This window comes from Triticum aestivum, chromosome 1D, assembly GCF_018294505.1.
Source record: "Triticum aestivum cultivar Chinese Spring chromosome 1D, IWGSC CS RefSeq v2.1, whole genome shotgun sequence".
In the NCBI taxonomy this organism is placed as follows: Eukaryota; Viridiplantae; Streptophyta; class Magnoliopsida; order Poales; family Poaceae; genus Triticum; species Triticum aestivum.
In genome coordinates, this window is record NC_057796.1 from 127,535,816 (window position 1) to 127,557,784 (window position 21,969).

Genomic DNA, 21,969 nt, shown 5'->3' on the forward strand with positions numbered 1-21,969 from the left:
ATAGGCGATATCTGGTGATCAAGGGGGGGGGGCTTGCCTGGTTGCTCAGACAAGAAGGAGGGGTCGTCGGTGACGTAGTCGACCACAGGGGCATCAACATCGTCACGGGGTCTACCGAAGAGAAGAGGGGGGAGAAACAGTAAATACATAGCAAGCAAGTGCATAACAGGACAACAGGCAGAGCTAGACGTGTTCTAATGCGGTATGAGGTGATACAAGTGAAGGGGGGAAACATCCGGGAAAGTATCCCCGGTGTTTCACGTTTTCGGACAGATGAACCGGAGGTGAAATGTTGCAGGTTCACTATGCTAGGGACGCGTGGCGGACGAACGGACTGCGTATTCGGATTCGTCTCGTCATTCTGAGCAACTTTCATGTAGAAAGTATTTTCATCCGAGTTACGGATTATTTTATATGATTTTCTAAAGATTTAATCATTTTCTGAATTTTAATTAATTATTTAATTCAACATTATCCAAAACAGTGTTGCGAGGACATCAGCATGACATCATGCTGATGTCAGCAGTCATCTGACACGTGGGTCCCACATGTCATTGACTGATTAGGGTAATTAGGGTTAACTAATTAATTAACTATTAATTAAACTAATTAATTAAATTAGATTAATCTAAACAGGGTTAATTAACTAATTAATTTTATTTATTTATTTATATATTATTATTCTTTTTAATTCCTTTTTTCTTTTTCTTTTTTTTATTTACGTTCTGGGCGCGGGGCCCACCTGTCTGTGGCCCATAGGGGGTTCGGGCTCAGGGGCAGTGGCTCAGGGGCGCGGGGCCCCACCTGGCAGTGGCCCAGGGGGCCGACCGGGGCGGGCGCGTGGAAACGGGTGTGGGCGAGCGTGGGCGTCCGACGGGGCGGACCCGAGCGGAGGCCGGTGGGGCACCGCGGGCAGCTCGCCGGCGGGCAGCGACGGGCGCGGGCCAACCGGGCGGTGGCCGCAGCGGACAGGGCGAGGAGGGGGAGGGGCGACAGCGCGGCGCACGGGGAAGGAGCAGCAGTGGCGGAGAGCGCCGTGGGACGACACGCAGTGGGCGCTGGTCGCAGGCGCGTGCGGGCGCGCACTTCACGCGGCGGGACAATTGCTATGCGAGCCGCGACGCGGGCGCGTGCGATGCAGTGGGGGAAACAGGGCGGTGGCGCGGTGCGTCGGCGCGGAGTGACGGGCACGGCCGGACGGTGCAGCGCGTGGCCAGGGCGCGGCCCGACCGCGGTGAGCGCGGGGCCGGAGCGCGTGAGGCGTGGTTGCGGCAGGAGCAAAGCATCGGTGGGCGCGGCGGGAGCGCGACAGAGGAGAAGGAGGGGAAGGGCCTCACGAGGGGTTTGCAGGGCACGGGGCAGTGGGGGTCGAGGAGGACGACGAAGATGACGGGCGGCGACGGAGTCGTGGCGGCGCGGGGCTCCGGTGTCGGCGAGACAGAGGCCACGGGCGGGCGCCGTGCGAGGCAGGAGGGGCGATAAGGAGGTCCGGTGACAGGGCGGGGCCCTGTCGAGGACGGGCGCCGACGTCGGGTGGCGCAAGGCGCGGTCGTCGGGTGGCGCAGGGCGCGGTCGTCGGGGTGGATCCCCGATCTAGATCCGGGGGGGAGTGGGAGGAGCGAGGGAGATCGTGGGAGGAGTGGGGCGATTTAGGGTTTGAGGTCGGGGGGAGTGGCCTTGTAGGACAGAGAGCGTGGAGTGGGCCGTGGGCTGGCCGGGCGGCCCAGAGGCCAGTTGGGCCATTCGGCCCAGGGGAGGGGGAGGGGCTTTGCCCCTTTTCTTTATTCGTTGTGTTTTCTGTTTTTGTTCTTTTCCTTTCTCTTTATCTTCTTTTCTGTTTCCTCTCATTTCCTAAACATTTTAGTTTTAAAAAAAATACATAGGTTGCACCTAATTTAGTAAACTTAATTATGTCACATTCCGAACATTTTAGTATTTGATATTTGAAAACTTTCATTATTTGTCAAAAATTCAAATTTGCTTTTGAAACGTTTTGATCTAACGGGAGGTTAGCAACACTAACAGAGGTGACGTGGCATCGTTAACGTGGGATTACTGTAGTCTAATTATCCGGACGTCACACTGGAGGAGCGGCTCCAGCCGCGTCGATCAACGGTGCCGATGTCAATGCCGCCGACGGAGAACTGTCGTGTCGGAGGCCTCGAGGCAGCGGCGTGGTCGAGACAGAAAGAGAGGGGTTACGGAGGGTTTCTCGGCAGCGGCGTCATTATACATGTGAGAGGGAGGGTGTTTTTAGAAAAAACTACGGGCAACGACTATGAGGACCGCACTACGCAGATACTTCACCACTCAAGGGGGGTTTCTGCGAAATGTTTAGACGAGGGGCGTGTGCCTCCTTCCTACGTGGCAGCCGACACGTCGCGTTTCGGACAACTTTATACCAATCTGAGTTAATGTATGATTTTTATGGATTTTTCTTGTTTGTGTATGGATCCGTTACCGGCGCGAAAATTTCTGCACCTAATTAACTCATTTGATGAGCCGTGTTGAAGACCTCACGTTTGGAGACGGCAAGTCACGTTGGAGATGTTGTACAACCACGGGGGTCGTCGTGTTCCTCGTGTGAACCAACCGTTCCAACAAACAATAGAGCATGCCTCGTTGGCAGCAGCACGAGCTCCTTCAAGGTGGCGTGAAGAAATCACGGAAGATCCGTAAGAGACCACCACGCTCCACGTTTCCTTCCGCCATCAATCGGTTCAGCCACCCTCCCGCCAACGGCCGCCCTCCCATTTACATTTACAATTAGTGCACAAGCAAGCTGAGACTGAAATTTCGCCACGGAAGTAGTACTAGCAGTACTAGCGAGGAATTGGCGAATTTGCGATCTGTGAAAGAACCGGCGAGAAAACGACGGAATCCGAATAAATAAAGAAAGGCGACACGAGTGCCCCGCTACAAAGACGGGGACATGTTCCGGCGTTTGGAATCGGAATTTGTCTTGCCTTGGGAGGAACAAGAACAAGCCAAGACAGAAACGGAACAAACGAGCCGTGCCACTTTGAGAGGAAGCTAATTTTGTTGGCTTCTTCTTCTTCCTCCTCAGTCGTTTCGCTTTCTCGGCGGTTTCCGTTGGCTGCGAGCTAAAGCCGGAGCCTGCCACCCTAATTTTAGCTCCTCCTTGTCCAAATTGGATGTTACCGGAGGGCGAATCGTAGCCCGGTTCGGCTGTTTGGCTGGGTTTGGCTACACCCCTCCTCCTGGTCTGCTCGATTCAGGCCATGGAGATATGGCTGGCAAAGGTGCAGGGGGGTGGAGCTCGCCGTGTTTCTTGATGCGGTTTCTGCAAGTTTCAGCCCCTCCTCGCATCAATCTTGGTCTAGAGCCCGAAATTTTAAGTTCTAGTCACCAAAATTAGAAATTTGTTTGCCACCTTCTTGGCGATCCTAGGACACTTGAGCCACTGATTGGGTTCCCCTTGTTTCTGCCGTTCGCATGCGGCAGGATTCAGATGTTCTTGGCAAGGTAGGTCAAGGGAAAGGGAGATGCCCAAGGCAGGAGACTGTAGCGGCGGCGGCGGCGGCGGTGGCCGGAGGGACCTGCCTCTGCTTTTCCTCAGGGTGGGCGCTGCCATCACGCTCTCCATCGCTGGGCTCTTCTTCTCGCGGCTGCGGTGGCAGCACCGGCCTCGGCCCCGGCACCTCCTGCTCCCTCCTCCTTCAGGTACCAAACCATGAGCACATGCATGTCTTGCTTGCAAGCTAGATATGCTTTCTTTATAAAATCTTTCCTTCCAAGATTGATTATGCCTCAGTTATGTCTTGTGCACTGCAAGATTGAGAATTTTCTTGTCTATTGAGCAATCAACGACAGCTCTGCCTCTTCATTTAGTACAGTAGAATTTTTTGACCACTTAATAAGAAAAACAGGCTAAGAAGTGATGCATATTGAAATTTTTTGGTATGTTTTGATGTGTTCGTAGAGCCGGATGATGCCCGTGGCATGAAGGGTGGTGGTGGAGGGCTCAAGGATGAGCTAAGGATCCTCAAGAATGTAAGAATCTGATTGCACAAAAACATGATTGCTGTAATTTTTGCACTTGTAGAGTTGTAACCATACCTAAGAAGGATGAGCTAATAGGTTAACAGAGAATGGTCATCCTGAGTATTTATAAATTATTATGATCAGAAGGTGATACTTAGAATTCTTAGATGTTTTAGTTATTGATTGGTAGTCTTTCAACCTTTTTCAGGGAATATAATTCTTTTTCTAGATTGTTAGTATATAAACGTCACAAAAAAAGTCTGAATGGTAAGCATTAGGCAAGGCAAACCCCGGGCTCGTTGGAAGATGGTAAAAACATAGTGTGATGCTTTCAGGATTAGGCTACACATTCTTTTTAATATCCCTTTCCTTAATGTGTTATATCAAATTCGCCGTAACACGTGAATCTTAAACTGTATTTAAAGGATGACCTTTTGTTTACTATGAACATGTTGCTGTTAGTTCATCTTCCACGACCGTCGTAACAAAATAGAACTTATCCACAAATTAGTTATTGCCTGTATTTGATATCATTCTTCAATCAGTTGAAGGAAAACTGAAATATGCCCATTTTCATTTGTAGACTTTCATTTATGTTTGTGCTTTGTGCAGGAGGACACCAAGGCAAAAATAATCAATGGGAACTCTGTGCACACAACCACTACCACTACAACAACCACCACCACTGCCTCGGTGTCACTTCCCCCAAAATGCCGAAACATTGATGATGATGATGATGATGAAGGATTTCTCCTTCCAGAATTCAATGAAATGGTTATGGAAGAATTTGGCGGAGACGTAGGCAATATCGCAAGCTCACCTGCAGCAAGAGTAAGGGAAGATGCATCTAATGAGCATGAAGTTTTCAAGCTCAGAGATTTGGTTAGATCTCTGCAAGAAAGGGAAAAGACCCTGGAGATACAACTTTTGGAGTTGTATGGTTTGCAGGAGCAAGGTGCTGCAGTTAGGGAGCTTGAGAACCAACTGAAGATAAACAATGTCGAGTCACAGCTATACTCCTTGAAGATCGAATCCTTGCAATCTGAAAATCAGAGGTTACAAACACAGTTGTCTGAAACCTCAAAGTTAACTTCCCAGCTTGAGTTGACAAAATCAAAATGCAAGCTGTTGAAAAAGAAGTTGAGACAGGATGCGGAACAAGCAAAGGAGAAAATCACTTCCCTTCAGAACATAGTTGATTCCTTTCAGTGTAAGGAGATTATTGAGGGAGAAGTTGACGGTGAGGTTGAGAAGAAATTAAAGAGGCTAGAGGAATTGGAAAATGAGGCAAGAGAGCTTAGAGCTGCAAATTCAAGGCTGCAGCAGGAGAATTCACACCTTAGTAGGCGATTGGAGCTCACACGCCTACCGCCTGTACCCAAGTCCCACAATAGCATGGAGGTAAATCTTGACTGTTCTTGGCCTGCACTGTAACTAACACTTAATGTGCAAAAATGAATCGTCAAATGGAGGAGGTATTCCTAAATAGAAAATGATATTCTTGATGCTTGTTCTGCCAAACAGAAACTGCATAATTTTTTTCCACAGATCTATTGCTTCGGTGTGTGCTAATTTGAAGTGCATTGTGTTATTGATCATTTGTTGCTCTGTCACGAAATAAGAAAGTAAAAATGATTGCAGGTAAAAACATCAGAACAAGCTGATGGGTTGAAGCAAGAAAACGAGAAGTTATCAAAAGAGGTTGAACAACTGCGGACTGACAGGTTTGCAGATGTTGAGGAGCTGGTATATCTTAAATGGATCAATGCTTGCCTGCGGCATGAGCTGAAGAACAAGGGGACTCCTGGTCCTGGGGCACAAACTACAGCACAGGATCTAAGCAACACTCTAAGCCCCAAATCTGGACAGACAGCCAAGCAATTGATAATGGAGTATGCCAATGTTGGTGCGGACGAGAGAAGTTTAAGCTCCATAGAATTTGGTTCAGAGTACGCTTCTTCAAGGGCATCATCAAGTGGCGAACCCGATGACACATCGATCGATATGTCATCAATCACAACGCCCAGAAACCCGAAGAAGAAAGAGAAGAAGAAGTTTTTCTCTAAGCTACGGAAATTGGTACTGGGAAAAGACAAGGAAAAGAACAATTTCCCTACTTTGGAGAGGAGAGTGTCTATTTCGAGCTGTTCCTTTGATGACTTCACTGGAAGAGACTCGCATGATAGCTACTCTTCCTTCTTGACAGAAGGAGCCGTATCTGCCAATCAGCAGCATGACGATCGCAGCTGCGTTACGCCTTCTTTTGGCAGCCAAAGATATAGCACAGAAGCAGGAGATGGAAGATACCAGCGTCATGGGGTAAAAAAGAATGCATCTTTCGGATCCGGAAGATTCAGTGAACATGGTTCTCAGTTTGATAGTGGTGAGGCCACAATACCAGAAGATGTCGAGATCCACAAATTCGCCGAGGCACTGATTACATCAAGGACAGGTTCTATGTCATCCAGAAGGACATTATCCTTCAGCTAACTGATAAAACCCGTAGCTTAGGAGTCATGTGATGCTGACCATCTGTCTGGATGTATATTGTTACCAGATCCTGATGGTGAAGTGATAGGAGATGTTACTGGAATGAAGTATCCAAGACTTCATTCTGTGTGAAATGTACAATCATCTATAATAGTATAGTGTATTGACCTTTAATCTCAATCTTTGACATTCAATTGGCTGGTTTGTGCTTCTTCACTGTCGTTATTTGCAAAGTATCTTCGATAAAAGGGCATTTTTATTAACTCAAAGAAAATGTAGCATCAAGCTCCCCTCCTCTCCTCTCCTCTCCTCTAGCGTCGCCCCCCTCGCGGGCGACACCGGGGGGGGGGGGGGGGGGGGGACCTCCGCCGCCAGCGACCCTCCCCACGCCCCGTCCTCCCCTCCGCCGCCGCAGGTAGTCGGTGCCGGGCAAAGCCCGTGCGTGCGACGCGGTGGCGGAGGGCCTCTCCCCTCTCCCCCGGATCCATGGGTGGCGCGGGCACCCAGATCCGCGGAGGTGCGGCCCCCACTTCGGCCCACGGCGGCGCGGCGTCCCAGCGGCGGCGGCTATGGTGGTGCCGGTGGGAATCGGCCGGATGCACAGGGGGCGGGGGTGGCCGGGGCGGCGACCCCATGGCTGGGTGGCGGCGCGCCCGTTGGTCCGACTGGTTCCGGCTCGTCCCGGATCTGGTGACTACCGGACGGCGCGGGGGGTGGCTGTGGCCCGGTGTGGCCAACGATCTGGACACGGTGGTGCCGGTGGCTCGCTGGTCTGCCGGAGATCCAGGAGTATCATCGTCTCCGACTCGATCTGCTCCGGTTCGTGCTAGCTCTGGTACAGGGAGACTGTCGTCATCTCCCGGTGCTAGCTGCATGGATCTGGCGGCGGCTGGATCCGTTTGATCTAGTCTCCGACGGAGAAGGCGACGGTCCGTGCACAAGAAGCTGGATGGAGTTCTTCGAACAGATCTGGGTGAAAATCTGCTCTTGGCTAGATGGCAAAGCCGGCGATGGCATCACAGTGGAGAAGTTCTAGACTACTATCTGCTACCTTCGGGGGAAACCCTAGATCGATAGATCAGAAGACGGCGGCGCGATTGTGTCGTTTCCCCCTTGGGGGCGTCTTTCTTGGAGGTGTACGCGGGCTCGAGGGACCAGTGGACGACGTCTTTGGTGAAGTGGTGCTTCATCATACACATGGATGGTGACAGATCTCGATGGCATGGCGCCCTGGAGATTAGGAGTCTGATGTGCGATGATGGACTCGCGCAGGAGGTCGACGCTGTCTGCCGTCGTGGTGGCGTCGGCGGCAGCTAGACCGGGCAAGGTCGATCCAGTAGTACATCTCTGAAGATGGATTGGTGGCAAGTGGCTGCGGCGGCCTCATACCCGGCAGGCGTCCTGGTTGAGGAGCACGCCGGACTGGTGGGTGCCCATACCCGGCAGGCGTCCTGGTTGGGACCTCAGGTCTTAGATGTTAGGTTTGGCTGCGATGTCTGTTTGGTATTAGGCCCAGGCTATCAGCGCCCCTTCATCAATTGGATAGGTGTAGCGACAGTTGTTGCTTAGACGATGGCTTTAATCTTACTGTTGTATGACTTTGTAAGGTCTTGTGAGAATAATTAACAAAGTGGCCGCATGCATCGCCCAGATGCAGAGGTCGGGGGTCCTCCTCCTTTTCTAAAAAAACTGGATACAAAGCATGATGAGCAACACCCGACATCTATATAACTAAGACGCACACAGTCAAAGACCAACAATCTGACAAAAGATAATTAAAAAAGACATATGTAGAGTCATATAGGACTGGCGCTATGCCTATGTCAAAGGAGGTGGCGAGCCGATATGGTCCATGTATGAAGCGAGTGCGTACATCGGAAAATAACCTGCAGAGGAGAAGGGTTTTTGCCATTAAAATCCAAATCATTTTTATATAGCCAAAGCGTCCATCATAAGGCATACACTCTCACCCTTATTAGCTTTCAGAATCTATTTGGAATACCATCCAAATAGTGACAAAAAGTATTGGCAACACTTGTGAGCCGATAAAAATTGAATGCTATTTGCATGACTGGCCACGTAGAACGTGCAAATTTGCATCGAAAAAAGAGGTGTCTGATTGTCTCGTTATTAGTACAAAATCTACACTTTTTACTTGCTTGCCAATTTCGACGGTGAGGTTGTCTTTGGTTAGTGTAACTCCTATCAGAAGATACCACGTGAAGATTTTAACTTTTAATGAAATATTTGGCTTCAGTTTTTTTTGTTATTATCCAATGGGACCTCTGAATGCATGACCGCTCCATTATTTTGCAAACTACTTTTGTTTTTCATGAAAATGGTCACAAGTAACTGACAAACATATAGATTAATTGTTGTTATTTTGTTCTTGGTAGATAATGGTAAACTGCTCCAAGCACATCATAAATCAACTTTGTTAGTCCCAATAGAGTTAGACCTCACATGGAAGCCTGATACTTCCATTTTGCATCTTGCTTTTATATCGATATTTATTGCATTATGGGCTATTATTATACATAATGTTACAATACTTATGCCGTTTCTCTCTTATTTTACAAGATTTACATGAAGAGGGAGAATGCCGGTAGCTGGAATTCTGGACCGGAAAGGAGCAAATCTGAGAGACCTATTCTGCACAACTTCAAAAGTCCTGAAAATTTACGGAGAATTATTTTGGAATATAATAAAAATATTGGGCGAAGAAATACCAGAGGGGGACCCACCAGATGGCCACAAGCCTGGGGACGCCCTACCCCCTAGGCATGCCCCTAGGGCTTGTGGGCCCCCTGGCAGGTCTCCGGTGCCCATCTTCTGCTATATGGAGGGTTTTGACCTGAAAAAAAATCAAAAGAAAGCTTTCGGGACGAAGCGCCGCCGTCTCGAGGCGGAACCTGGGCAGAAGCAATCTAGGGCTCCGGCGGAGCTGTTCTGCCGGGGAAACTTCACTCCGGGAGGGGGAAATCAAAGCCTTTGTCATCACCAACGATCCTGTCATCGAGAGGGGGTCAATCTCCATCAACATCTTCACCAACACCATCTCCTCTCAAACCTTAGTTCATCTCTTGTATCCAATCTTTGTCTCAAAACCTCAGATTGGTACATGTGGGTTGCTAGTAGTGTTGATTACTCCTTGTAGTTGATGCTAGTTGGTTTATTCGGTGGAAGATCATATGTTCAGATCCTTACTGATATTCAATACCCCTTTGATCATGAACATGAATATGCTTTGTGAGTAGTTACTTTTGTTCCTGAGGACATGTGAGAAGTCTTGTTATAAGTAATCATGTCAATTTGGTATTTGTTCATGTCGGATCTCGGGTTCCGGCAAAACCCTTAAGGTTTGAACTCTGGGGTGCGCACGAAGATCTCCCCCTACCGATCCACGTCCTAGCTTTGCTAAGATCTCAAGGACTAACTCGACGAACTCGCAACACAAAGAACACAAGATTTATACTGGTTCGGGCCACCGTTGTGGTGTAGTACCCTACTCCAGTGTGGTGGTGGTGGATTGCCTCTCGGGCTGAGGATGAACAGTTACAAGGGGAAGAACAGCCTCCTGAGGTTGAGGTGTTCTTGTGCTCGGTGTGTGGCTAAGGGTTGGCTAAAGATCAGGTGCCTGAGGCTCAGTTGCCTCCTACTGTGGTGGCTAGTCCTATTTATAGAGGCCCTGGTCATCTCCCCAAATATTGAGCAGGAAGGGAGCCAACAACGGCCAATTTGAAAGGAGACAACTGGTACAACTTATCCTGACAAAAGCAGTCTTCGCCTGCAAAAGGCTCTGGTGGTGACGCCGCCTTGGGCTCCATGGTGACCTCCGTCCTGCCGTCCTGCTGGTCTTGGTCTCGTTGCACTGATATGGAAACCTTTGCTTGACGCCTCGGTACTCCGCGCCTGCGCTTGCCCCTTTAGCACCAAAGAGGAAACAAGGACACTGCGCGCGCTGGCACCCGCCTGGTCTCGGTCGTCATGGCTCACATCACGAGAACCTCGCTAGGTTTGCCTTGCCTTGATCTCTCCGCCCCTCGCGAGCCAACCTGGTGAGGCCGCTCCCGAGGAGGTCTTGTGTCGTCCGCCTCGCGAGGCTTGGCCCCTCGCAAGGGTCTTGAATGCTTGTTGGTGAAGATGGGTCGTACGGGCCTGCTCGCAGAGCCACGCCGTGGGCCGCAAGCAGGCAAGTTTGGGGACCCCCGTTCCGAGAACGCCGATAGTAGCCCCCGGGCCCAAGGCACGCTCGGGCTTGGCTTCAAGGCGAAGCCAAAGGTCAAGTGCGGAGTGCCGCGGGCCCCAATAGCCTGCGGCCTTGGTCGACGCGTGGCGGTTGATTGGACGTGGGCGTCTCCGCTTCCCCACGCTGCCCTTGAATCCACCTGGCTATGCGGCCACCGCAACCTACACAGTTATTCTTCCATTGCCCGCGCCATACTTCCCCAATTCTTCAGCTTCCCCAGGACTCCGCTCCTCTTTCCAATCTGACCTGAGCTCTGCTCACCCCATCGCCATGGCGCCGAAACAAGCGGATATGGGGAAGAAACCTCTGTCTTCGGCCAGTGCGCCTCCGGCTGTTGAGCCCGCAGTTGGCCGATCGCTGGTGCTCAACGACGAGGCCATGGGCAAGGTGCGTCCCATGCTCGCTTCCAGTTTCAATGAGTGGGGAAAGACGGTGGCTTGTCCTGCGTCCCGTGCTCGCATTGACCGGGCTGCCACCGAGGTCCCAATCTTCATCGATGCCCTTTGGGCCGGCCTGGTCCCTCCTTTCTCCGCCTTCTTCAACGCAGTGCTTGAACACTACCAGATCCACATGCTGCATCTAGATCCCCAATCCATGACCCTTCTTGCCGTCTTCGCCTTCGTGTGCGAGGCCATGGTGGGCATTGCCCCTTTCGTGGCCCTTCTTCGCCACTTCTTCTCGTTGCATCTGACTGACCCCCGGCAGAGCTCGGGATGCCTGAGCTTCCAGGCCATGGCTGCGATGGCAGGCGCGGGGATTGATTTCGAGCTTCCTCCATCCACGAACGGGTTTCGGACACGGTGGGTGTTTGTTGATGTCGGAGTGCTCATCCCTTTGCTCCATCCTTCGTCGGCGCCTGCCGTCCCCAACTCCGGTTGGGGTCACGAGAAGCTCACGAGCCCCTGCCTCGTCCCCGTCTGGCTCAGGCTGAAGAGGCTGAAAGACCGTGGCGTGACTGTGCCTATGGTGGTGAAGGAGTTTGTCCGACACCGAGTTGCCCCGCTTCAGCGCCATTCCCGGCCGATGTGGGCCTTGCTCAACAGCAAGGACCATATGAGGCTTCAGGAGTCTGGGCTCCCTCTTGAGACGCGACAGACGGTGCTTGGGGTCTTGGTGGGCGTCCCGTTGCCGGACGACATGCCTGGGAAGAGTTGTTTGTTGTACCGCTGCTCGAACAAGGAGGAGTTCGTGGAGCACATGCCTTCCTTTGACGAGTGGGCCCTGCGCCCAGACGGCCTGGTGGGGCCCCACGAGAATTCTGTCAACGTGGTTCTACTCTTCGCTGCAGGCACCGAGCTCACCTCGAGTGTGGATGCAGGGAGGCGAGCACCGTCCGAGGCCGGTGGCCCTAGTGCTGAGGTGCTGATGCCGCCTGAGGCTCCCGAGGCGTCGTCCTTGGGAGTCCGTGATTCTTGTCCTGGGGCGGCAGCTGCAGTGGTGACGCAGCGCGCGACTCCTGAGGCCGAAGCTCCTGAGACCTCGACAGGTCGCGGCGAAATGGCGCCCGACGCCACTCCTCAGCTTGGCGCCCCTGAGGCTGTTCCTTCTAGCGCTTCTCCTGCTGCACCTCGCGCTGGCCGCCATGTCCAACTCTTTGGTCGGCTCTGCATGGACTTTGAGGAGCTCCGGAAGAGGAAGAGGTCCCCGAGCGGCAGCGGTGGCATCTTCGGGCCGTTGAAGCGGAGGAAGTACATCTCCATTGACGAGTAAGTACTGTATCTTTGTGGCTTCTTCTGTGTTGCTTTCCTTCCTAACATTGGTTCTTCAGGGTCCCTTCTGCCACAGCCGCTGAGCCTCCCGAGAAGCAGTCTCCCCTGCCGACCTTGAGCGTCCCGAGCTTGCATGCCGCCTTCGGTGCGGGGTCGGTTGAGAGGGCGCGCTCGCCTCACTGGCGCCTTGAGCTTTCGTCCCCATCGTCCCTCCTTCATGGCCTTGCGTGGAGCTCAGAGAGCGTGCCAAGGGCTCCTCCTCTGATCATGGATGGCGGTTGGATGGCTGCGGTCTCAGGCGGCCCCTCAAGTAGCGGGCCCCGACTCATCCGGGCCCCTTGCGCAGCCTGGCTGGCCTCTGGGCGCGCGCCAGCCCCCAGCCCCCTGCTGGGAGGGGGCGTGCCGCTTCGGGCCCCGCCTGCAGCCCCCGCGGTGGAGGGGGAGATGGGCCGTGCACTTGATTTCGAGCACGAGCGGAGCGTTGTTCGTCATGAGCTCTTTCAAGAGGCGATGGGTGCGATGAACCGGCTTGGTGAAGAGCTCGCAGGTGTCGACGCGCGCCTCGAGGCCGAGGGTCTTCGGTTGGCAGAGGAGTGGCATAAGTTGAAGGTGGCCGTCAACCTCGGGCGTCACCAGCGCGAGCTCGATAACGCGAAGGCTGAAGCTTCTCTCGCGACCTCTCGTGAAGCCTGCTCCCGAGCTCTGGAAGAGGCCCAAGAAGCTGACCGCCGCCGCGAGGCCGCGGAGAAGCGCGCGTGGGAGCTCCAAGCCTGGAGCGGCTCCTTGGAGCAGCAAGTGGAGGCGTGCAGAGTCGCCCTCACGTCGTTGAGGGGGGCGCCTGCCGAAGAGGAAGAGATCCGGAAGCGCGAGGAGGCGTTGACGCTGGAAGCCGTGGAGCGTAGCCTTAAGCTTGAGCGACTGAGACGAGGGAGCGTCAGGTTGCCCAAGCGGAGGACGCTGTTGGCGCGCGTGAGGCCAGGGCCCAGGAGGAGGTCGACCGCCGGGTGGTCGAGGTTCGCGCGGATCTTGAGGGTAGGTATGACCTGAAGCTGAAGCGGGTTGAAGACGAGGCTGCGGGCAGGACTGCCGCCCTCAAGTCTAAGATGGCTGAGGTGGAGCGGCGAGAGGAGGCCGCCGCAGCCGCCCTGGTCTCGGTGCAGGCCGAGCTAGCTTTCGTCCGCGCCGAGCTGTTCCCTCTTCAGCAGCAGGTTATCGACGCCAAGGCCATTGCGCGGCAGAACAGGGAGGAAGTGCTTCAGCGGCGGACTTTGGAGCGAGCACGCCCCCATGCTCCAGAGTCTCAGGAACAGGGCCAACACCGCGCTGGGCCATATCTGTGACAAGAATGCCCCTCATCCCCACACGGACGACTACGCCAGTCACCTTCGCTTCTTCACCGAAGTGGTGACGCGCCTGGAGAACCGTTCCGAGAGGGCTCGCCAGCTTGTCGAAGAGAGGAGTCGCGGCTTGCTCGGGCGCGCGTTCTCCCGTGTCCTCAGCCATCTCCAGAACACCTACCAGGACATTGACTTTGACGCCGCCATCGCTCCAGTTCCGCAGGCCATCTGGGGCGACCTGGCGCGGTGGGTGGAGGACAATGTGGACGCGCTGGTCAGGGCCTTCGCTTCCGAAGACGACGCGGTGGTGGTCGTGGCAGACGAGGGCGACATGGTCGACGATGGTGACGGTGGCGCCGTCGAAGGTGACGACGATGCCAGTGACACGTCCGAAGGCGATGCAGTGAGCGACATGTCCGACTGATCCCCGCGTTTCCCAGTTGTTTGTCCTGCACGCAGAGGCTCGGGCATGGCCCTAGAGGTTGTAAGAGCATTTTGAGAGGGGGAGCCCCTCGTGTAAACAAACCGCAGCCTTTGTTCTTTTATGTCAAGCCGAGTGTGCACCTTTGAGAATCCGTGGGTCCGGCGACAAGTTTGCTGTTGCGGCTTACCTCAGCCGGGTAAGCCCCGTACTGGATCGTGAGGTCGTGAGCTCTCGAGGGACTCCCGAAGAGTCTACTGATCCGCCCAAGAGGGCCTCGCGAGAATCAGGCGCCGATCATGGTGTCGACGCACGCGGCGCGTATGCTGCGCCCAGCCCCGCTTGCGAGGAGCCCGCGAGGGGGAGGCAGCGAGCGTAAGCTCCAGGATAAGGCAAGAACCAGATAGCGAGAAACCTCTTGAACGAGAAAAGGCACCCCCCGCACGCATCAATGAAAATTCAACTTCAACTCAAATCCAAATCCAGAAGGCAAGGCTACAGAAAAGAGATCCAAAGAAAATGGTCGCGTCCGGCGCCTAGTCTAGTCTTCTTGTCTTTGAGTCTTCTCACCAGCGCGGAGCTAAGTGTTGCCACTAGGACGTGGGAGGGAGCCCCCGAGGCCCGAGGGCGGCACTCCTGAGGCTCCGGGGCGTGTACAACCCCACTCGTTATTACGTGAGAGTGTCACGGGCGGCGATCTTCACAGGCGTGAGCCTTACTTCATATCGCCAGATGAGGGCCCCGCCTTGCGCCACCCTCGACCACCATTGGGGGCGACCGGAAACCTGGACGACGCCAAGGGGAAAAGGGGACGCCAGCAGTGCCCTCAGCGACCATGTGTCCTCTGCCGGGGGTAGGCTTTCCAGCACCTCCCCGGCAGAGGGCCTACCTCCGGGGGACGCCTTGCTCTGTGCGGCGCGGGGAGGGGTCCGGCTCCTGACCCCTCTCCTGTAGCCCCCAGTGCGCTCCCCCTGGCAGAAGGGAGGCCGTCAAGCTGGGGCCGCCAGCCGCTGTGGTGACCTAATCCTCCTGCGCACCATGGTTAGCGTAAGCTTGCTCCTGAGGAGTTAGCGGTACCCTGTAAACATTGTCACTGGCGCGGTTGGCGAGGCTTCCAGACGGCTCCTGAAAGGTGTCGGCTTCTAGCGCCTCTTCCTCCCAGCCCGGCTCGAGGAACGAGCCAGGGTCGTCTTCAGGCATGTACTCCTGGTCCACCATGCGGGGCATGTAAGCCTCCGTGGTCGCCACCTCGAAGACCTCGCCGTAGTGCCCCACGCTCCATGTCACCCGACCTAGCGTGCCGCCTCAAGGATGGTAGGGTTGCATCCCGCTCGGACCGTAGGTGGCGGCGCTCGTGCCCGCGGCCAGTAGAGGTGGCGCGGGCACTAGCGGGCACACAGCCCCGTTGGTTGTGCCGGTGTCGATGAAGCCTGGTGGTGTGCCTGTGGGCACGCGGGCGCGGCGTGGTCCCCCATGCGACCCGGCCGCAGCTTGTGGCGCGAGCAGAGAACAGAAGGGTGGCGCTCTCGAAGCTGCTCTCCATCAACCGGCATCGCAGCAGCTCTCGAGCTATGGTGAGCGCGGCCCTCATGTTCGCCTGCTCCCGCCTGGAGTGCGGCGCCGTGGCGGCGCCGTGGCTTGAGGCCCTCGCGGCTGCTCGCACTTGTCGTGGAGTAAGAGCGGAGGGTGAGTGACCGCGCCGCCCTTGCCCCGTGGTGTTTGGCGGTGCGCGTGCCGCCTGAGGTGCGGGGTTGAGGTCTTCTTGGGCAGACGGCGCCGCCCGGGCCGGCCAGGCCGCCCAGCGGTCGGTATCGGCTCTTGAGTCGCCGAACATCAGAGCTGCGGTGCGCCGAAGGATCGACGAGCAGATCGGCCGGTGGAAGGAGAGCTCCGGCGCACCCCTACAGCCAAATGTCGGATCTCAGGTTTCGGCAAAACCCTTAAGGTTCGAACTCTGGAGTGCACACGAAGATCTCCGCCTACCGATCCATGTCCTAGCTTTGCTAAGATCTCGAGGACTAACTCAACGAACTGGCAACACAAAGAACACAAGATTTATACTGGTTCGGGCCACCGTTGTGGTGTAATACCCTACTCTAGTGTGTTGGTGGTGGATTGCCTCTCGGGCTGAGGATGAACAGTTACAAGGGGAAGAACAGCCTCCTGAGGTTGAGTTGTTCTTGTGCTCGGTGTGTGGCTAAGGGTTGGCTAAAGATCAGGTGCCTGAGGCTCAGTTGCCTCCTACTATGGTGGCTAGTCCTATTTATAGAGGCCCTGGTCCTCTCCCCAAATATTGAGCGGGAAGGGAGCCAACAACGGCCAATTTGAAAGGAGACAACTGGTATAGCTTATCCTGACAAAAGCAGTCTTCGCCTGCAAAAGGCTCTGGTGGTGACGCCGCCTTGGGCTCCATGGTGACCTCCGTCCTGCCGTCCTGCTGGTCTTGGTCTCGTTGCACTGATATGGAAACCTTTGCGACGCCTCGGTACTCCGCGCCTGCGCTTGCCCCTTTAGCACCAAAGAGGAAACAAGGACACTACGTGCTGGCGCCCGCCTGGTCTCGGTCGTCATGGCTCACGTCACGAGAACCTCGCGAGGTTTGCCTTGCCTTGATCTCTCCGCCCCTCACGAGCCAACCTGGTGAGGCCGCTCGCGAGGAGGTCTTGTGTCGTCCGCCTCGCGAGCCTTGGCCGTCGCGAGGGTCTTGAGTGCTTGTTGGTGAAGATGGGCCGTACGGGCCCGCTCACAGAGCCATGCCATGGGCCACAGGCAGGCAAGTCTGGGGACCCCCGTTCCCAGAACGCCGACAGTTCAATATTTTGATGAGATGTATGTTGTTTTTCCTCTAGTGGTGTTATGTGAACGTCGACTACATGACACTTCACCATGATTTGGGCTTAAGGGAAGGCATTGGGGAAGTAATAAGTAGATGATGGGTTGCTAGAGTGACAGAAGCTTAAACTCTAGTTTATGCGTTGCTTCGTAACGGGCTGATTTGGATCCACATGTTCCATGCTATTGGTAGATTTATCTTAATTCTTCTTTTGTAGTTGCGGATGCTTGCGAGAGGGGTTAATCATAAGTGAGAGGCTTGTCCAAGTAAGGACAGCACCCAAGCGCCGGTTCACCCACATATCAAATTATCAAAGTAACGAACGTGAATCATATGAGCATGATGAAAACTAACTTGACAACCATTCCCATGTGTCCTCAGGAGCGCTTTGCTTAATATAAGAATTTGTCCAGGCTTGTCCTTTGCTACAAAAAGGATTGGACCACCTTGCTGCACCTTAGTTACATTTGTTACTTGTTACCCGTTACGAATTATCTTATCACAAAACTATCTATTATCCATAATTTTAGTGCTTGCAGAGAATACCTTGCTGAAAACCGCTTGTCATTTCCTTCTGCTCCTCGTTGGGTTCGACACGCTTACTTATCGAAAGGACTACGATAGACCCCCTATACTTGTGGGTCATCAAAGCCTCTCCCTCTTCTTCTTCCTTCTTTCCTCAAATCCCCTCCTTTATCACGCCCCATTCCCACGTCGCTCCTGTGGCGGCTTGGGCGGAACCCTAGCCCATGGCCACTGACCACTCCATGTGCCTCCTTCCCCCTTTCCATCGCTATAGGATGTCGGCCGGCTAAGCCCTCTCGGCGGACGGAGGCGGCGGGGAGCTTTCTCGTGCACATGTGTGTTCCCTTGGTCGGTGAGCTCCCTGGTCTAAACGTTGCTCTTCTCTGGCGACTGACAACCTCTCTCGAGCTGTCCCGCGACCCTCCGGTGCCGTGCTCCCATGGTGGCTTCGGGAGCTCCAGTTGCATCACCGGCCCCATGCCAATTGGATCCGCCTGGGAGCCAAATTCACTGTTTTGACCCTTTTGCTAAACTTTAGCACGATCTGACCCCGGTTCGAAAAAAATTCAGGATCTGACCCTTTTTCCTCCTGCCGTAGTCTCTACAGGTAGGTTAATACAGCCTACCGCAAATGTCAATAGCGGTATGACTTAATAGCACCGTTACATCCATTTAACATGAAAAATACCCTACCGCCAGGGCCGGTGGAGGTAGGCTATGTAACCCTACCGCCAGGGCCTTTGGCAGTAGGTGCTCGCCACACTGCTAGATATAAGCCGAGCTGAGCAGTACCACATGCATGCATGCATACATTGCATTTGAGTTCATTTATAGTTTGATTAGGCCACTGTATCCCATCACATGCAACAACAACTCATTCAGACATGCCTGCAGAGTTAAATAGTGTTACTGCTGCATCCTAAAGACTGACGCGCCTGGGCCTCCTCCTGGCCACGGGCGCCCCGCGGCGCACTACTTCTAGTGCTAGCGCTCTGCGCGGCACAACTAAGCTACCACTACCATTAAGCTACAAAGAGCAAATGGTTGAATTTAGAGCATCTCCAACAGGCGTGCGGTTGCGCGGCGCGCTAAATTATTTATTCAACGCTGAAATAGTGTTTTTTAGCGCAGGAGGGCGTTTGCTCCAACATCCACTGCAATTAGCTCCAGTAGGCGCTATAAAATCCAGCGCACGTGAGCAGCTGGTGCTTGGAAAAAATTGAAGCAACACATATGAAAAATATGAAATAACACATAGATTAAATTCATAGCATAGTTCAAGCCCAACGCCACAAGCTAGTCCATACCATACAAATAAATCTAGATAAAAACGATACTACGATGCAAATATAGTAGATAAACGCGTCAATGATAAACTAGATAACTACTCCTCGTCCTCCTCGATGGTGTAGTTCAACGACAGAAACGCATCGACCCACCGAGGATCATTCTCGTCCCAGGTCGACGTAGGTCCCAGTTCGCACTAGGCTTGCGCCAGTGCCTTCCACTCACGCATGTCTACCCGATTCGTGGCTCGCTCCGTCCTCCTCTGTGCCTAGAACTCGTTCTCAACGGCTACATCCTGCGGGAAGCGCTCGCGCCAAACCACCATGGTGCGCTCATCCGCCTCGGTGATGAGGAGGCGGCGCTCCCGCCTCCGCTGGATGCGGCGGTCCTCCACGGTGACTAGCCGCAGGGGAGGCGCGAGTTCCTGCGCCTGCTCGCGCGGCCACGCGTCCGACAAGTTCATCTATGCCTGGGGCCTCCCGAGGCGCCACTGAAAGCACAAGTGCTCCCTGGGTGATTTTGGTAATTAATGTCAACATATCTCTTGTTGGACTAATGCCTTTATCTAGTATATTTCAGATAAGTTCAACAATGGAGTGGCGTGGACAAGAGGATGTGGAACCCCTTCAAAATGCTAAGAACAAAGGATTGGCTCAAGCTCCAAGGCTCAAGACTCTACATTTTATTTTTAGTGATCCAAGATCACATTGAGTCCATAGGAAAAGCCAATACTATTAAAAGGGGATGAGATGTTGCTTAATGGGTTGCTTGCTCAAAATGCTTAGTGATATGCTCCAAAGCCCTCAACCACTTTCTCATATCCACATATGTCCCAGACCAAAAGTCAATCTCGGCCCCACCGAAACAGTCTATCCGGCGCCACTGAGTTCACTTGACATAGCCACTGCCAGAAACCCTAATCAATTCGGTCTCACCGATGGGATCCCAGTCTCACCAAGATGGGCTTGCAAACTCTCTGTTGCCTGTTGCAATTATTTCGGTCTCACCGAGATTTGTAGTCGGTCTCACCGAGTTTGCTTGACCAACTCTCTGGTTAGCTCTTTACCAAAATCGGTCCCACCGAGTTTGTGTAATCAGTCAAACCGAGATGAGGTTTTACCCTAACCCTAGCACATCGGTCCCACCGAGTTGATCATATCGGTCCCACCGAAATGCCTAACGGTCACATTATGAACTGAATCGGTCTGACCGAGTTTTCTAATTCGGTCCCACCGAGTTTGGTGAATTGTGTGTAATGGTTAGATTTTGTGTGGAGGCTATATATACCCCTCCACCCACTCTTCACTCGTGGAGAGATCCATCAGAACATACCTACACTTCCAGCATACATTTTTTGAGAGAGAACCACCTACTCATGTGTTGAGGTCAAGATGTTCCATTCCAACCACATAAATCTTGATCTCTAGCCTTCTCCAACTTGCTTTCCACTCAAATCATCTTTCCACCAGATCCAGACCTGTGAGAGAGAGTTGAGTGTTGGGGAGACTATCATTTGAAGCACAAGAGCAAGGAGTTCATCATCAACACACCATCTATTACCTTTTGGAGAGTGGTGTCTCCTAGATTGGTTAGGTGTCACTTGGGAGCCTCCGTCAAGATTGTGGAGTTGAACCAAGGAGTTTGTACCGGCAAGGAGATCGCCTACTTCGTGAAGATCTACCCTAGTGAGGCAAGTCCTTCGTGGGCGATGGCCATGGTGGGATAGATAAGGTTGCTTCTACGTGGACCCTTTGTGGGTGGAGCCCTCCGTGGACTCGCGCAACTGTTACCCTTCGTGGGTTGAAGTCTCCATCAACGTGGATGTACGATAGCACCACCTAACGGAACCACGCCAAAAATCTCCGTGTCTCCAATTGCGTTTGCACACTCCAATCCTATCCCTTTACATTCTCGCAAATTGCATGCTTTACTTTCCGCTGCTTATATGCTCTTGTCATGCTTGCTTGATATGTATTGTGAATGTGTATGCTTGTGCTAAAGCTCCACCTTAACTTGAAGAATTTAAAAACTGGAACTTTTCTTTGCTAAGAGTCTATTCACCCCCCTCTAGACACCTCTTCTCGATCCTTTCAATTGGTATCAGAGCTTTGGTCTCCATTGCTTTGGTTTAAACACCTTTGGAGGAAGATGGATGAGTCTACGTTGGGGAGCCTTAGATATGGAGTGCCTATTCTTGATGGAGAGTACTTTCATGAGTGGAAAAATGAGATGCTTGTGATTTTCAATGAATATCATTTGAACAAGTATATTACTAGCCCTTGTGCACCTCATGTTGATCCTTTGCATCCTACCCTTGATGAGTCTATTGACATGATTCGCAACCTTAGAACTGATAATCTTATCACTAGAGGTTTGCCTAGAAACTTGACTGGATGTTTGCCTACTCTTGATTGTGCCTACAGTATATGGAGATTCCTTGAGGAACGATTTCCAAACTATTCCTTGAAAAACTTAGATGAGATTCTTCATAAGTCTATTGCTTTGACTAAGATGAGTCCTAATTATCCTATGTATGGTGATTGTTTGTTTGAGCTTCATGATCTTATGCGTGCCAAAGGAGATGTTGGAATCATTAGCAATATCATTTCCGAAGTCATTAGAATCCATAAAGATGCACATTGTTATGGTCATAAATCTAATGAATCACCCTCTCTAGGAATTGATCCATCACAAGACGATGTTGAACATGGATACTATGATGAGGGTGATGATAGTGACTTCGATCTCGATGAGTCTATGAGACACTTTGATCTTATGGCAAATCTTCGCGGCTACATGGCTGGAGGAAACGAATGGGTCCTTGATAGTGGATGTACCAATCATATGACCGGAGACAAGGATATGTTTCGTGAGCTTGCTGAAAACGATGGCCCTCGAAAGTATGTCACATTTGGTGATAACTCAAAGGGTAAGGTGGTTGGCCTTGGTAAGGTGGCCATCTCACATGATAGCTCCATACAAAATGTTATGCTCGTTGAATCTCTTGGCTATAATCTACATTCCATATCTAGACTTGCTAATTTTGGCTTCGATGTCCTATTTACTGAAGTAGAGTGCCAAGTGTTTCGTAGAGATAACCATAATATGGTCTT

The 21,969-nt window shown here is 52.9% G+C and overlaps 1 protein-coding gene across 1 annotated transcript; it reads left to right on the forward strand.

The window, feature by feature from the left end:
- The first annotated feature begins 2,639 nt into the window (after positions 1-2,639).
- On the forward strand, positions 2,640-6,689 carry LOC123180729 (protein CHUP1, chloroplastic). The gene is made up of 4 exons (XM_044592848.1): positions 2,640-3,684; positions 3,944-4,014; positions 4,618-5,406; positions 5,647-6,689. Exons 1-4 carry the CDS (start codon positions 3,507-3,509, stop codon positions 6,493-6,495), a joined length of 1,887 nt encoding a protein of 628 aa, XP_044448783.1. The 5' UTR covers positions 2,640-3,506; the 3' UTR covers positions 6,496-6,689.
- Positions 6,690-21,969: the final 15,280 nt, after the last annotated feature.

Excerpts from the sequence above, each read along its gene's own strand:
- LOC123180729 (XM_044592848.1), top strand. The coding sequence starts at position 3,507 with ATGCCCAAGGCAGGAGACTGTAGCGGCGGCGGCGGCGGCGGTGGCCGG. Across the intron at positions 4,015-4,617 it reads AGCTAAGGATCCTCAAGAAT|GAGGACACCAAGGCAAAAAT; the intron begins GTAAGAATCTGA and ends TGCTTTGTGCAG. Across the intron at positions 5,407-5,646 it reads AGTCCCACAATAGCATGGAG|GTAAAAACATCAGAACAAGC; the intron begins GTAAATCTTGAC and ends AAATGATTGCAG.